We start from the raw sequence: 11,088 nt of genomic DNA, 5'->3' as shown, positions 1-11,088 counted from the left end.
ACTCCTCGGTGTCCCCCCGGAAAAGGTGGAGGAAGTGTCCAGGGAGAAGGAGGTCTGGGTATTCCTGATTTGGCTACTGCCCCTGCGACCCGGCCCCGGATAAGCAGTAGAAGATGGATGGATGGATGTTCATACTGGGGAGTTCCATCCACCTACCAAGTTTGGTGTGTGTGCCTGAAACTACATGCCAACCACACGACTTAATGTCATAAGGAGGCGCCATGTCTGTGACTGCTCACCGTGGTAACAGATGCCTGTGGTAAATTTTGTGAGTTCTCGCTCATGGGAACCATTTCAAAAATTGCCCCGTTCAGCAGTGGGAGACAAATAATAATAATACTCCTTACAGGGCAACATGGTGGGTGAGTGGTTAGCACTGGTGCCTCACAACAAGAAGGTTCCTGGTTTGAAACCCATCAGGGGCCTTTCTGTTTGTGGAGTTTGCATGTTCTCCCTGTGCTTGCGTGGGTTTTCTCTGGTTTCCTCTCACAGTCCAAAAACATGTATGTCAGGTTGATTGGTGACTCTAAATTGCCCATAGGAGTGAGTGTGAGTGTGTGAGGTTGTTTGACTCTATGTGGCCCTGTGATGGACTGGTGACCTGTCCAGGGTGTACCCCTGCCTTTCACCCAAAGAGAGCTGGGATAGGCTCCAGCAGATCCCTGGGACCCTGGTTAGAAATAAGGGGTTTAGATGATGGATGATTTCTCGTTCTACAGCAGACTTCATGTATGTTTGCAGTAGTTTAGTCCACAGCGCCCACTGCAGTGTAGGAGAGCAATGGCAACTCAGGCACATATGGACATATTAATTGTTGCAGTGTCCATATGCCTGTAGTGGAGGTCACAGTCCACAGATCATGATGAAGGTTTATCCTTCTCTGTGCCCCCAACACATTAGAACCATAGGAAAGTGCCTGTGTCAGCTATACCATGGGCCTCCACGGGTTCAGGCCTGTAGAGTCTGATGTTGTTCACATGACGACAGCTCTTGGTGGAGAGTTTAATGAGATCCATGGAGGGAGAAACAAGCTGATAAAAATCAACCCACAGAGTCAAACAGTTCACTTTGTATTCTGGAGGTTTGTATTTGTTGCAATATTTCAACACACACACAAGTTAATGTCAAGGTCGGGTATCAGTGAATACATTAGACAATCCAATGACAGATATACTGTATAATATGTTCATGTGATCTTTGCTTTGATACTTCAAGTCTTTGTCATTAACACTTTGTTTTTAAACCTTAATGGATAATAACCTCAATATAACATATATAACTATTGATGCATATGTGGAACTGGACAAATACAGATTTGTTTATTTTGTGATCATGTTTACAGCATATATTCTAATAATCTGCAGTAATTCTACTATTATGTGTCTGATAGTGATTCACAAAAACCTCCATGAGCCTATGTACATTTTCATTGCAGCTTTGTTACTGAACTCTGTTCCTTACAGCACTGTTCTTTACCCAAAGATTTTAACTGATGTTTTATCTGAAAAACAGATCATGTCATATTCAGCCTGTCTCTTTCAGTTTTATGTCAATTATTCTTTGGGTGCTTCAGAGTTTTTACTGTTGACAGCCATGTCCTATGACAGGTATGTGTCTATATGTAAACCTCTGCAGTATCCAACTATCATGAGGAAAAGAAACATCTGTATTTTACTGGTTGTAGCTTGGATTCTGCCTGCTGGTCAGTTAGCAGTTCCAATTGGTCTGAGTGCTGATGTTGAGCTATGTGAGTTTTCTTTTAAGCAAATAGTTTGTAACAGTGCAGTTTTTAAACTTCAATGTGAGAAGTCAAGAGTGTCAAATATTTATATGATGATTGCTTTTGTTAATCTTGTAATTCTCCCTGTGCTTTTCATCCTTTTTACCTACATAAGGATATTTATAATCACCTATCGAAGTGGTAGAGAAGTCAGGAGAAAAGCTGCACAGACCTGTTTACCTCACCTGATTGTTCTAATCAACTTTTCCTGTTTGGGTTCATTTGATGTACTTCTAGTTCAAATGGAAACTGATTTTCCAAAAATTGTGCGTTTAATAATGTCGACACAAACAATTTTGTATCATCCTCTTTTTAATCCAATCATATATGGACTAAAAATGAGAGAAATTTATAAACACCTCAGGAAATTGTTCTGTCCAGGTAAAACAGTCTAATGTACTAACACTGATAACTGTTGTACAGTCATTGTTTAGTGTCAGAATAAAACAGAGATGTGATTTCTCTGAGCCTTGAAAAGTATTGAGTGTAAAGATGTTTCTAAAACCCTAAATCACAGTAAAGAGCATTATCAGCTTCAACTACACTATGTAATCACTACTAACTAAGCAATTTGCTGCAGAACCCAGAAATACAGTTTGATTCTAATTGTCAGTTTGATTCTTGTGTTTCCAGTTTGTTGTGGCTTAACTGTTAATTGACTGAATATTTTCATATTGGCATCATATCTGGGTGTATTGTTAAAGTATAAACACTCCATTGTCAGTTTATTAGGTCCACCTAACTATAACTTTGTCAGTCTAATCCAACAGTCCTGTAATAAATCCTCCTTCATGAAGGTGATAATGTTCAGTTTGTGGTCAAACTGTTCCAGAGACGTGTTGATTCAACTGTTTGATCATTTGTATGTCTTTATGCATATGTGTGTGTTTATGAGTTCATATAGTCCTTAATGCTTGCATATGGCAACATGTGTGAATGTTGCACATAAACAGTGTTAATATTCTGTAGCATGATCAGACTCAGGTGGTTAATGTGTGCATGTGCATCACCTTTGATCTTGTCTTCTCTTATCCTAACTCTTCCTCACATGAAAAGTAGAAACATGAGTTTCAGAGTCTGCTCCATTTTTCACTTGACTCCTTCAGGTTGTTGACACTAAATGAGATTTTCTGCTGCTGAGCAGATAAGTAGCCCTGTCAATTACATTGTGCTTTTCTCTGTGTTTTAAACAATCACCTTTGTCACACAGATAATTGTAGGGTCCCTTCTCAGTTTCTCATAGGTGTGTTGTTCCTCCTAAAGGGAGGTTATTTCTCTATGATAGTTGCCATATTTAGGACCACTGTGCATATTCCTTTGTCTGCAGGCAGGATGGTGATAGTATTTTCCTTAGATAGGGATGAGGGGCTCCATATCCTGGGGGGTGAGGTTGGTTGGGGGTGCCTTCAAACTAGAAAGTCCTGCAGTGCGTTCCACATAAGACATGCAGAGGGAAAAATCAAAGTCTGCTTTGTTGTCAATTCCACCACATGTAGAGCACACACAGAGGATCAAAATGTTGTTACTGTCAGACCCTTAGTGCATACAGATAAACTCTAAACACTAAAAATTTCAAATAAGGACATGCAAAATAAACAAAAGAGGGGATGGGATGCAGAGCCAGGAGAGAGTTCTGCTTCTTCACAGCCTGATGGATGAAGCTGTCCTTCTGTCTGTGGGTTTAAAAAATACAGATGCACTCCTCATGCATTTGATATGATGCAGGACTAGCAGTGCAAAGCACTTCTTGAGAATCACAGTAAGTGCATCCAGACGGTAGTTGTTGAAACCGGAGACAGACAACTTCTTTGGGACTGGAATGATGGTGATTGCTTTGAAGCATTTGGGGACCGCAGCGTGACTATGTCTGTGAAGACACCTGAGAGTTCCTCTGTGCAGTTTCTCAGCACACGACCAGGTATATCGTCAGAGGCCCGAGCTTTGCCTGTGTTGATCCTGCTGAGCGATGTATTCCCGCCAAGGACACTGTCAGCACCAGGTCACCGGGGTGAGGGGTCTTCAGTGCAGGTGTGCTGTTTTATGCCTCAAAGCGAGCAAAGATGTTGTCGAGCTCATTCAGCAGGGAGAGGGTACTATGGCAGGTCTGCAGTGAGAGCTTGTAGTCTGTAATGGTCTGCACTCCATGCTACAGGCTCTGGATGTCTCTGCTCTTGCTGAAACAATGGGTTATTATCTTGGAGTTGCCTCTTAGCTTCTCTGATGCTGCGAGACAGACTGGCCCCCTGGATTGAACCAGTCTGTCTCAGTGTGTTGATGGGTTTGAAATGGATTGGTATCTGATGTTTGCCAAATCTTGGAAGCTAAAAAGAAGCTACTGGAAAATGGTCTTATGAATATAGGACAACCACAGTGCCCACAAAGAACAAATGGGTTAAGAACCTTTCAGACAGGGAACTCTCGCAAGAAGAGAGATATATCCTAGCCAAAGGACTCAACTTTGCAGTGACGCCAAAACATATTCCGGTTGTGGATTTTATCACAGCCACAGAATCTGCCTTTCGCAACAATGGCCTATCCAACACAGAAGCAGAGGAACTCCAGTTAAAAATCACTGCTACACTCTCGGGTGCTAAGCCACCACAACCCAACCTCCCACCCAGGAGAACAGGGCCCTGTCCATCCCTGTCTAAAGACGAGACTATCACCATCCTGCTGGCAGACAAAGGGAGATGCACAGTGGTTCTTAACACTACAGACTATCATGAAAAAGTAACCTCGCTCTTGGAAGACCAACAGACATACGAAAAGCTAAAGAGAGACCCCACCAGCACTTACAAGAAGAAGGTGATAGACTGTTTAAAACAACTAGAAATGAACAAAGCCTTGGACAGAACCACATACTACAGACTGTATCCAGGGGAGACCACCCCCGGCCTATATGGGCTCCCCAAGATACACAAAGAAGGAGTCCCCCTCAGGCCGATTGTCAACAGCATAAACTCGGTGACTTATAACATTGCCAAATATCTTGCCACCATCATAGCTCCATTGGTAGGCCACACAGACCACCACATCTGGAATTCGGGGGAATTTGGTTCCAGCGTCAGACATCTGAAATTGGAAAGAGATGAAACTATGGTGTCCTTTGACGTTACATCCCTCTTCACCAGCATCCCCACCACCGAAGCTCTAACATCTGTTAGGAGGAGACTAAAAAAGGACAGCATCCGCTCTACCAGGAGCAGTCTCAACCCGGACCAAATCTGCCTGCTGCTGGAACTTTACCTCAACACCACATACTTCTCATACAGAGGTGACTTTTACAGACAGAAACATGGTTGCGCTATGGGCTCCCCTGTATCACCCATCGTTGCCAATCTGTACATGGAAGAAGTAGAAAAGAAAGCTCTCAACTCCTTCACAGGAACAGCACCAACTCATTGGTTCAGATATGTAGATGACACCTGGGTTAAAATCAAAACCCAGGAAGAATCCAAGCCTTCACTGATCACATCAATGCAGTAGATGCAAACATCAGATACCAAAGACACCAAAGAGAAAAGGCTATCCTTCTTGGACTGTGAGATCATCATTGGGTCTAATGGGAACTTAGAGATAGAAGTATACAGGAAACCCACTCACACAGACCAATACCTTCTGTTTGACTCCCATCACCCACTGCAACACAAACTGGGTGTCATCAGGACTTTACGCCGCAGGGGTTTGATTGGGTTCAGATATGCTGAGCTGCTGAGTGTGTTGCTCTCCGGGTAAGGGAATGACTTTTGTCTTGCAAGCGTGTCGTGTTGTGTGTGTTGTATAGTTCGTCTACAGACTAGCAACAGACTAGCTATAGTTTAACACACCTAAAAACCAACTAAACTCTAAACAATTCATTAACTGCTACATTCCGGTACTAGTCAAGTACCTTTCTATTTTGACCGGTATTTATTGCTATTTCCTGACTTAGCACTCGCTAGCCTACCGGTTAGCTTAGCTAGCTAGTTAGCTTAGCTAACATGGCCTCTCCCTCTCTCTCTCTTTCTTGCTCGGTGTGCCACATGTTTAGTTATTCCTCTGCCTCCTTTAGTGATAATGATACCTGTAATAAGTGTAAGGTTCTGTTAGCCTTGGAGGCGAGGATCACTGGTTTGTAAGCGCGGCTCCGCACCTTCGAACAAAAGCCAGCTAGCCTAGCCCTGTTAGCTGGTGTGGAGCCACCGAGCTCAGGGTCTGTTAGCGGTCCAAGGGCAGCTCCGGAGCAGCCCGGAGAATTAGCCTGGGCGACGGTCCGACGTAAACGTACTCCTAAGCAGAAGCCCACGGCTCATCACCTGCCTGTTCACGTTTCTAATAGATTTTCCCCGCTCAGCGACACACCCGCTGAGAAACCGACTCTGATAATTGGCGATTCCATAGTCAGGAACGTGAAAATAGAAACACCAGCGACCATAGTCAAATGTATTCCTGGGGCCAGAGCGGGCGACATCGAGTCAAATCTGAAGCTGCTGGCTATGGCTAATCGTAAATATGGGAAAATTATTATTCACGTCGGCAGCAATGACACCCGATTACGCCAATCGGAGGTCACTAAAATTAATGTTGAGTCGGTGTGTAACTTTGCTAAATTAATGTCGGACTCTGTAGTTTTCTCTGGACCCCTCCCCAATCTGACCAGCGATGACATGTTTAGCCGCATGTCGTCGTTCCGTCTCTGGCTGTCTAGGAGGTGTCCAGCAAACGATGTAGGCTTCATAGACAATTGGGCCACTTTCTGGGGAAAACCCGGCCTGGTAGCGAGAGACGGCATCCATCCCACTTTGAATGGTGCAGCTCTCATCTCTAGAAATTTGACCGAGTTTATTAGCTGGCCTAAAGCCTGACAATCCAGGGTGGGGACCGGGATGCAGAGACTCAGTCTAAAACGCCTCTCTGCAGTTTCCTTAGAGCCGCCGCCCCCCTCAAACCACATAGAGACTGTGTCTTCCCCTCGAACATATAAATCAAATAAATCAGAAGTTAACAGAAGAGGAGTTATTCATAAAATTGACCTACTCTGTCTTACTGAAACCTGGTTACAGCAGGATGAATATGTCAGTCTGAATGAATCAACCCCCCTCAGTCATAAAAATTATCATGTTCCTCGAAGCACAGGTCGAGGTGGAGGAGTAGCTGCAATCTTCCACTCAAACTTATTATTAAACCTTCATCCTCAGAACAGTTATAACTCATTTGAGAGCCTCACTCTTAGTCTCTCGCATCCAAACTGGAAAACACAAAAACCAGTCCTACTTGTCATTGTGTACCCTCCACCTGTCCCTTACTCAGAGTTTTTAACTGAATTCCCAGACTTCCTGTCTGATTTAGTGCTTAGTTCAGATAAAGTAATTATAGTGGGAGATTTTAACATTCATGTAGATGTTGAAAATAACAGCCTCAGCATTGCATTTAATTCTTTATTAGATTCAATTGGTTTCATTCAAAATGGTAATAAACCCACCCACTGTTTCAATCACACCCTTGATCTTGTTCTGACCTATGGCATCGAAATTGAACATCTAATAGTTTTTCCCCCAAATCCTGTTTTGTCAGATCATTCTTCAATAACTTTTGAATTTAAAATGATGGATCATGCAGCGTTTGGAAGAAAATTCCCCTACAGCAGATGTTTATCCGATAACGCTGTTAATAAATTTAAGAAAATGATTCCATCTTTATTTACATCTATGCCAAGTATAAACATAGTGGAGGGCAGCTGCCTCAATCCCACTCCCTACCAAATTGATCATATTGTTGACAGCGCTGTAACCTCACTGTGTGAAACGCTTGATACTGTGGCCCCAAAAGAAGTTAGTGAATCAGAGAAGACTAGCCCCATGGTATAATTTACATATTCGTATCTTAAAGCAGGCATCACGAAGGCTGGAAAGGAAGTGGCGTTCCACAAATGTAGAGGAAATTTTTCTAGCCTGGAAAACTGTCTATTAACATATAAAAAAGCTCTCCGTAAAGCCAGAACTGCATACTATTCATCACTAATAGAGGGAAAATAAGAACAATCCCAGGTTTCTTTTCAGCACTGTAGCCAGGCTGACAAAAAGTCACAGCTCTGTTGAGCCCAGTGTTCCCTTAGCTCTCAGCAGTGATGAATTTATGAGTTCCTTTACAAATAAAATCACAACTATTAGAGATAAAATTCAGCAGATGCTTCTTATACCTGCAATAAATGAATCTTCTACTACAGTAGCTCTTGAATCATCTGTAGGACCTCAGTTATGTTTAGACTGCTTCTCTCCTATAGATCTCTCTGAATTTACATCAGTAGTTGCTTCATCGAAATCATCAACGTGTCTCTTAGACCCCATCCCGACTAGACTGCTTAAAGACACCCTGCCATTATTGAACTCATCTTTATTGGACTTGGTAAATGTATCTCTAGTATCAGGCTACGTACCACAGGCCTTTAAGACTGCAGTAATCAAACCTTTACTCAAAAAGCCTAGTCTTGATCCAGGAGTCTTGGCTAATTATAGACCAATATCCAACCTACCATTTATTTCTTAAATCCTAGAAAAAGCTGTTGCTAAGCAGCTATCAGACCACTTACACAGGAATGAACTATTTGAAGATTTCCAATCAGGATTTAGAGCACATCATAGTACAGAAACAGCACTGTTAAAAGTTACCAACGATCTTCTCTTAGCCTCAGATAATGGACTTGATTCTATACTTGTCCTCCTAGACCTTAGTGCTGCATTCGACACCATTGACCACAACATCTTCTTACAGAGACTGGAGCATGTGACTGGTATCAGAGGAACAGCGTTAAAATGGTTCCAATCCTATTTATCAGACAGATTCCAGTTTGTTCATGTCCATGATGAACCTTCCACACGAACAAAAGTTAGTTATGGAGTTCCACAAGGTTCTGTGCTAGGACCGATTCTTTTCACCCTGTACATGCTTCCTTTAGGCTATGTCATTAGGAAGCACTCTATTAACTACCACTGCTATGCAGATGACACTCTATCTATCTCAATCTATCTATTAAACCTGTTAACACAAACATAAAGGCCTGGATGACCAGTAACTTTTTACTTTTAAACTCAGAGAAAACAGAAGTCATTATATTTGGGCCACAAAATCTCAGAAATAACTTTTCTAAAATTATAGCTACTCTAGATGGCATAGCCCTGGCCTTCAGCACTACTGTAAAAAACCTTGGAGTTATTTTTGACCAGGACATGTCCTTTAATTCACACATAAAACAAATTTCTAGAACTGCATTCTTTCACCTGCGCAACATTTCCAAAATTAGGAACATCCTGTCTCAAAATGATGCAGAAAAACTAGTCCATGCGTTTGTTTCCTCAAGGCTAGATTACTGTAACTCATTACTATCTGGATGTCCTAATATCTTAATAAAAAGCCTCCAATTAATCCAGAATGCCGCAGCCAGAGTCCTGACAGGAACTAGCAAGAGAGATCATATTTCTCCTATATTGGCTTCTCTTCATTGGCTCCCTGTAAAATATAGAATAGAATTTAAAATCCTTCTTCTCACATACAAATCCCTGCATAATCAAGCTCCTTCATACCTTAAAGACCTCATAGTACCATGTTATCCCAATAGACCACTTCGCTCTCAGAGTGCAGGTCTACTTGTGGTTCCCAGAGTTTCCAAAAGCAGACTGGGAGGCAGAGCCTTTAGTTATCAAGCTCCTCTCCTGTGGAACCAGCTCCCAGCCTGGGTTCAGGAGGCAGACACTCTCTGTACTTTTAAGGCTAGACTTAAAACCTTCCTCTTTGAAAAAGCATATAGTTAGGGCTGGCTTCAGGCAACCCTGAACCATCCCTTAGTTATGCTGCTATAGGCCTAGACTGCCCGAGGACCATTGGTGCACTGAGCTCCCCTACCCTAACCCCCCCCCCCCGCCCTTCCCTTCCCCTCCCTTCTCTTCCTCTCCTCCCACCTCATGTATATTCCACCATTGAATGTCACTAACCTTGTGCTCTCTCTTTCTCTCTGCTCTATCCACTCACCCCAACCAGTCGACGGAGATGGCCGCCCAAACTGAGCCTGGTTCTGCTGGAGGTTTTTTCTTCCGTTAAAGGGAGTTTTTCCTTTCCACTGTCGCCAAGTGCTTGCTCATAAGGGAATTGTTGGGTTTTTAGTTTTAGTTTTTGTAAAGTGCCTTGAGATGATTTGTATTGTGATTTGGCGCTATACAAATAAAGTTGAATTGAATTGAATTGAATTGAATCCCTACCTCCACTGAGACCAAGAGAAAGGAGGACACTCACTTGAAGACAGTCCTCTAAACCTGTGGCTACCCCAAGTGGGCTTTCAACAAGGTTACATCCACATCAGGCAGAAAAACAAGAGAGACAACTGAGCTTCAAGACCCACAGAGAAAGAACCTGGTCATTCCATATGTAGCAGGGGTTTCTGAGAGGCTTAAATGGATCTTTGGCAAACATCAGATACCAGTCAAACCCATCAACACACTGAGACAGAGACTGGTTCACCCCAAAGACCAGATTCCAAAACAAAAGAAGAGCAATGTGGTGTATGCTGTCCAGTGTAAGGAAGAATGCTCAGAACTCTACATTGGAGAAACCAAACAACCACTCAGCAGGAGGATGGCCCAGCACAGGAGGAGCAGCTCCTCAGGACCAGTCAGCTGTGCACCTCCATTTAGAGGAATCAGGACACTCTTTTGAAAACAGTGAAGTACACATTTTGGACAGAGAAGACAGGTGGTTTGAAAGAGGTGTCAGAAAAGCTATGCATGTCCAAATGGAGAAACCCTCTCTCAACAGGGGTGGAGGACTCAGACATAATCTGTCCTCAATCTACCAGGCTGCTCTTTCAACTGTTCCCAGGAAATTAAGGAACAAACCCGATGTTTCTCAGGAACGACAGACTCTGCAGGTTCTGCAGACTGTTGGGGAATCAGAATGAGTCCATCATTAGACCTTAACGACCCTCTTCTGAGCTCCCCCTTTGGTCACTTCACAAGCCTATTCAGACCAGGCGTGAAGTGAAACCAACTCAGGGGCGCGGACTAACGACTCTCACCTGTTTTTCTTAGATCACTTAGTGAGCCTGTTGGGCCCAAGGTGGAGTGAAACCAACCTGGGTAATATATTTGGAGGTTCCTGTCCAGCTTCTCTCAGACTGATGAAGCCAGTTGGATGTCTGGCGAAACGTTTCACCTTTAAAGAACTGAAAGTCCAGTTGCCATGACTCAATCTCTAGATAAGTTTCCCTGGACAACTGAGAATCTACACATACATTAGCTTAACAGTGGAGTGGTCCAAGGAACCGAGGTGAGGGAGGGGTA

General features: G+C 43.2%; 1 protein-coding gene and 1 pseudogene across 1 annotated transcript; both read left to right on the top strand.

Moving 5' to 3' along the window:
* Positions 1 to 1,248: 1,248 nt before the first annotated feature.
* On the top strand, positions 1,249 to 2,148 carry LOC113123971 (olfactory receptor 11A1-like; the record flags this gene model as incomplete). The annotated part of the gene is made up of 1 exon (XM_026296386.1): positions 1,249 to 2,148. A coding segment is annotated over exon 1 (900 nt), but the record flags the coding sequence as incomplete, so codon positions are not given.
* A 1,495-nt stretch (positions 2,149 to 3,643) lies between these two features.
* Positions 3,644 to 10,713, top strand: LOC113123170 (uncharacterized; annotated as a pseudogene).
* Positions 10,714 to 11,088: the final 375 nt, after the last annotated feature.

Source organism: Mastacembelus armatus, chromosome 21 (assembly GCF_900324485.2).
Source record: "Mastacembelus armatus chromosome 21, fMasArm1.2, whole genome shotgun sequence".
Taxonomy (NCBI): domain Eukaryota; kingdom Metazoa; phylum Chordata; class Actinopteri; order Synbranchiformes; family Mastacembelidae; genus Mastacembelus; species Mastacembelus armatus.
This window is presented reverse-complemented; position numbering and strand designations above follow the sequence as displayed.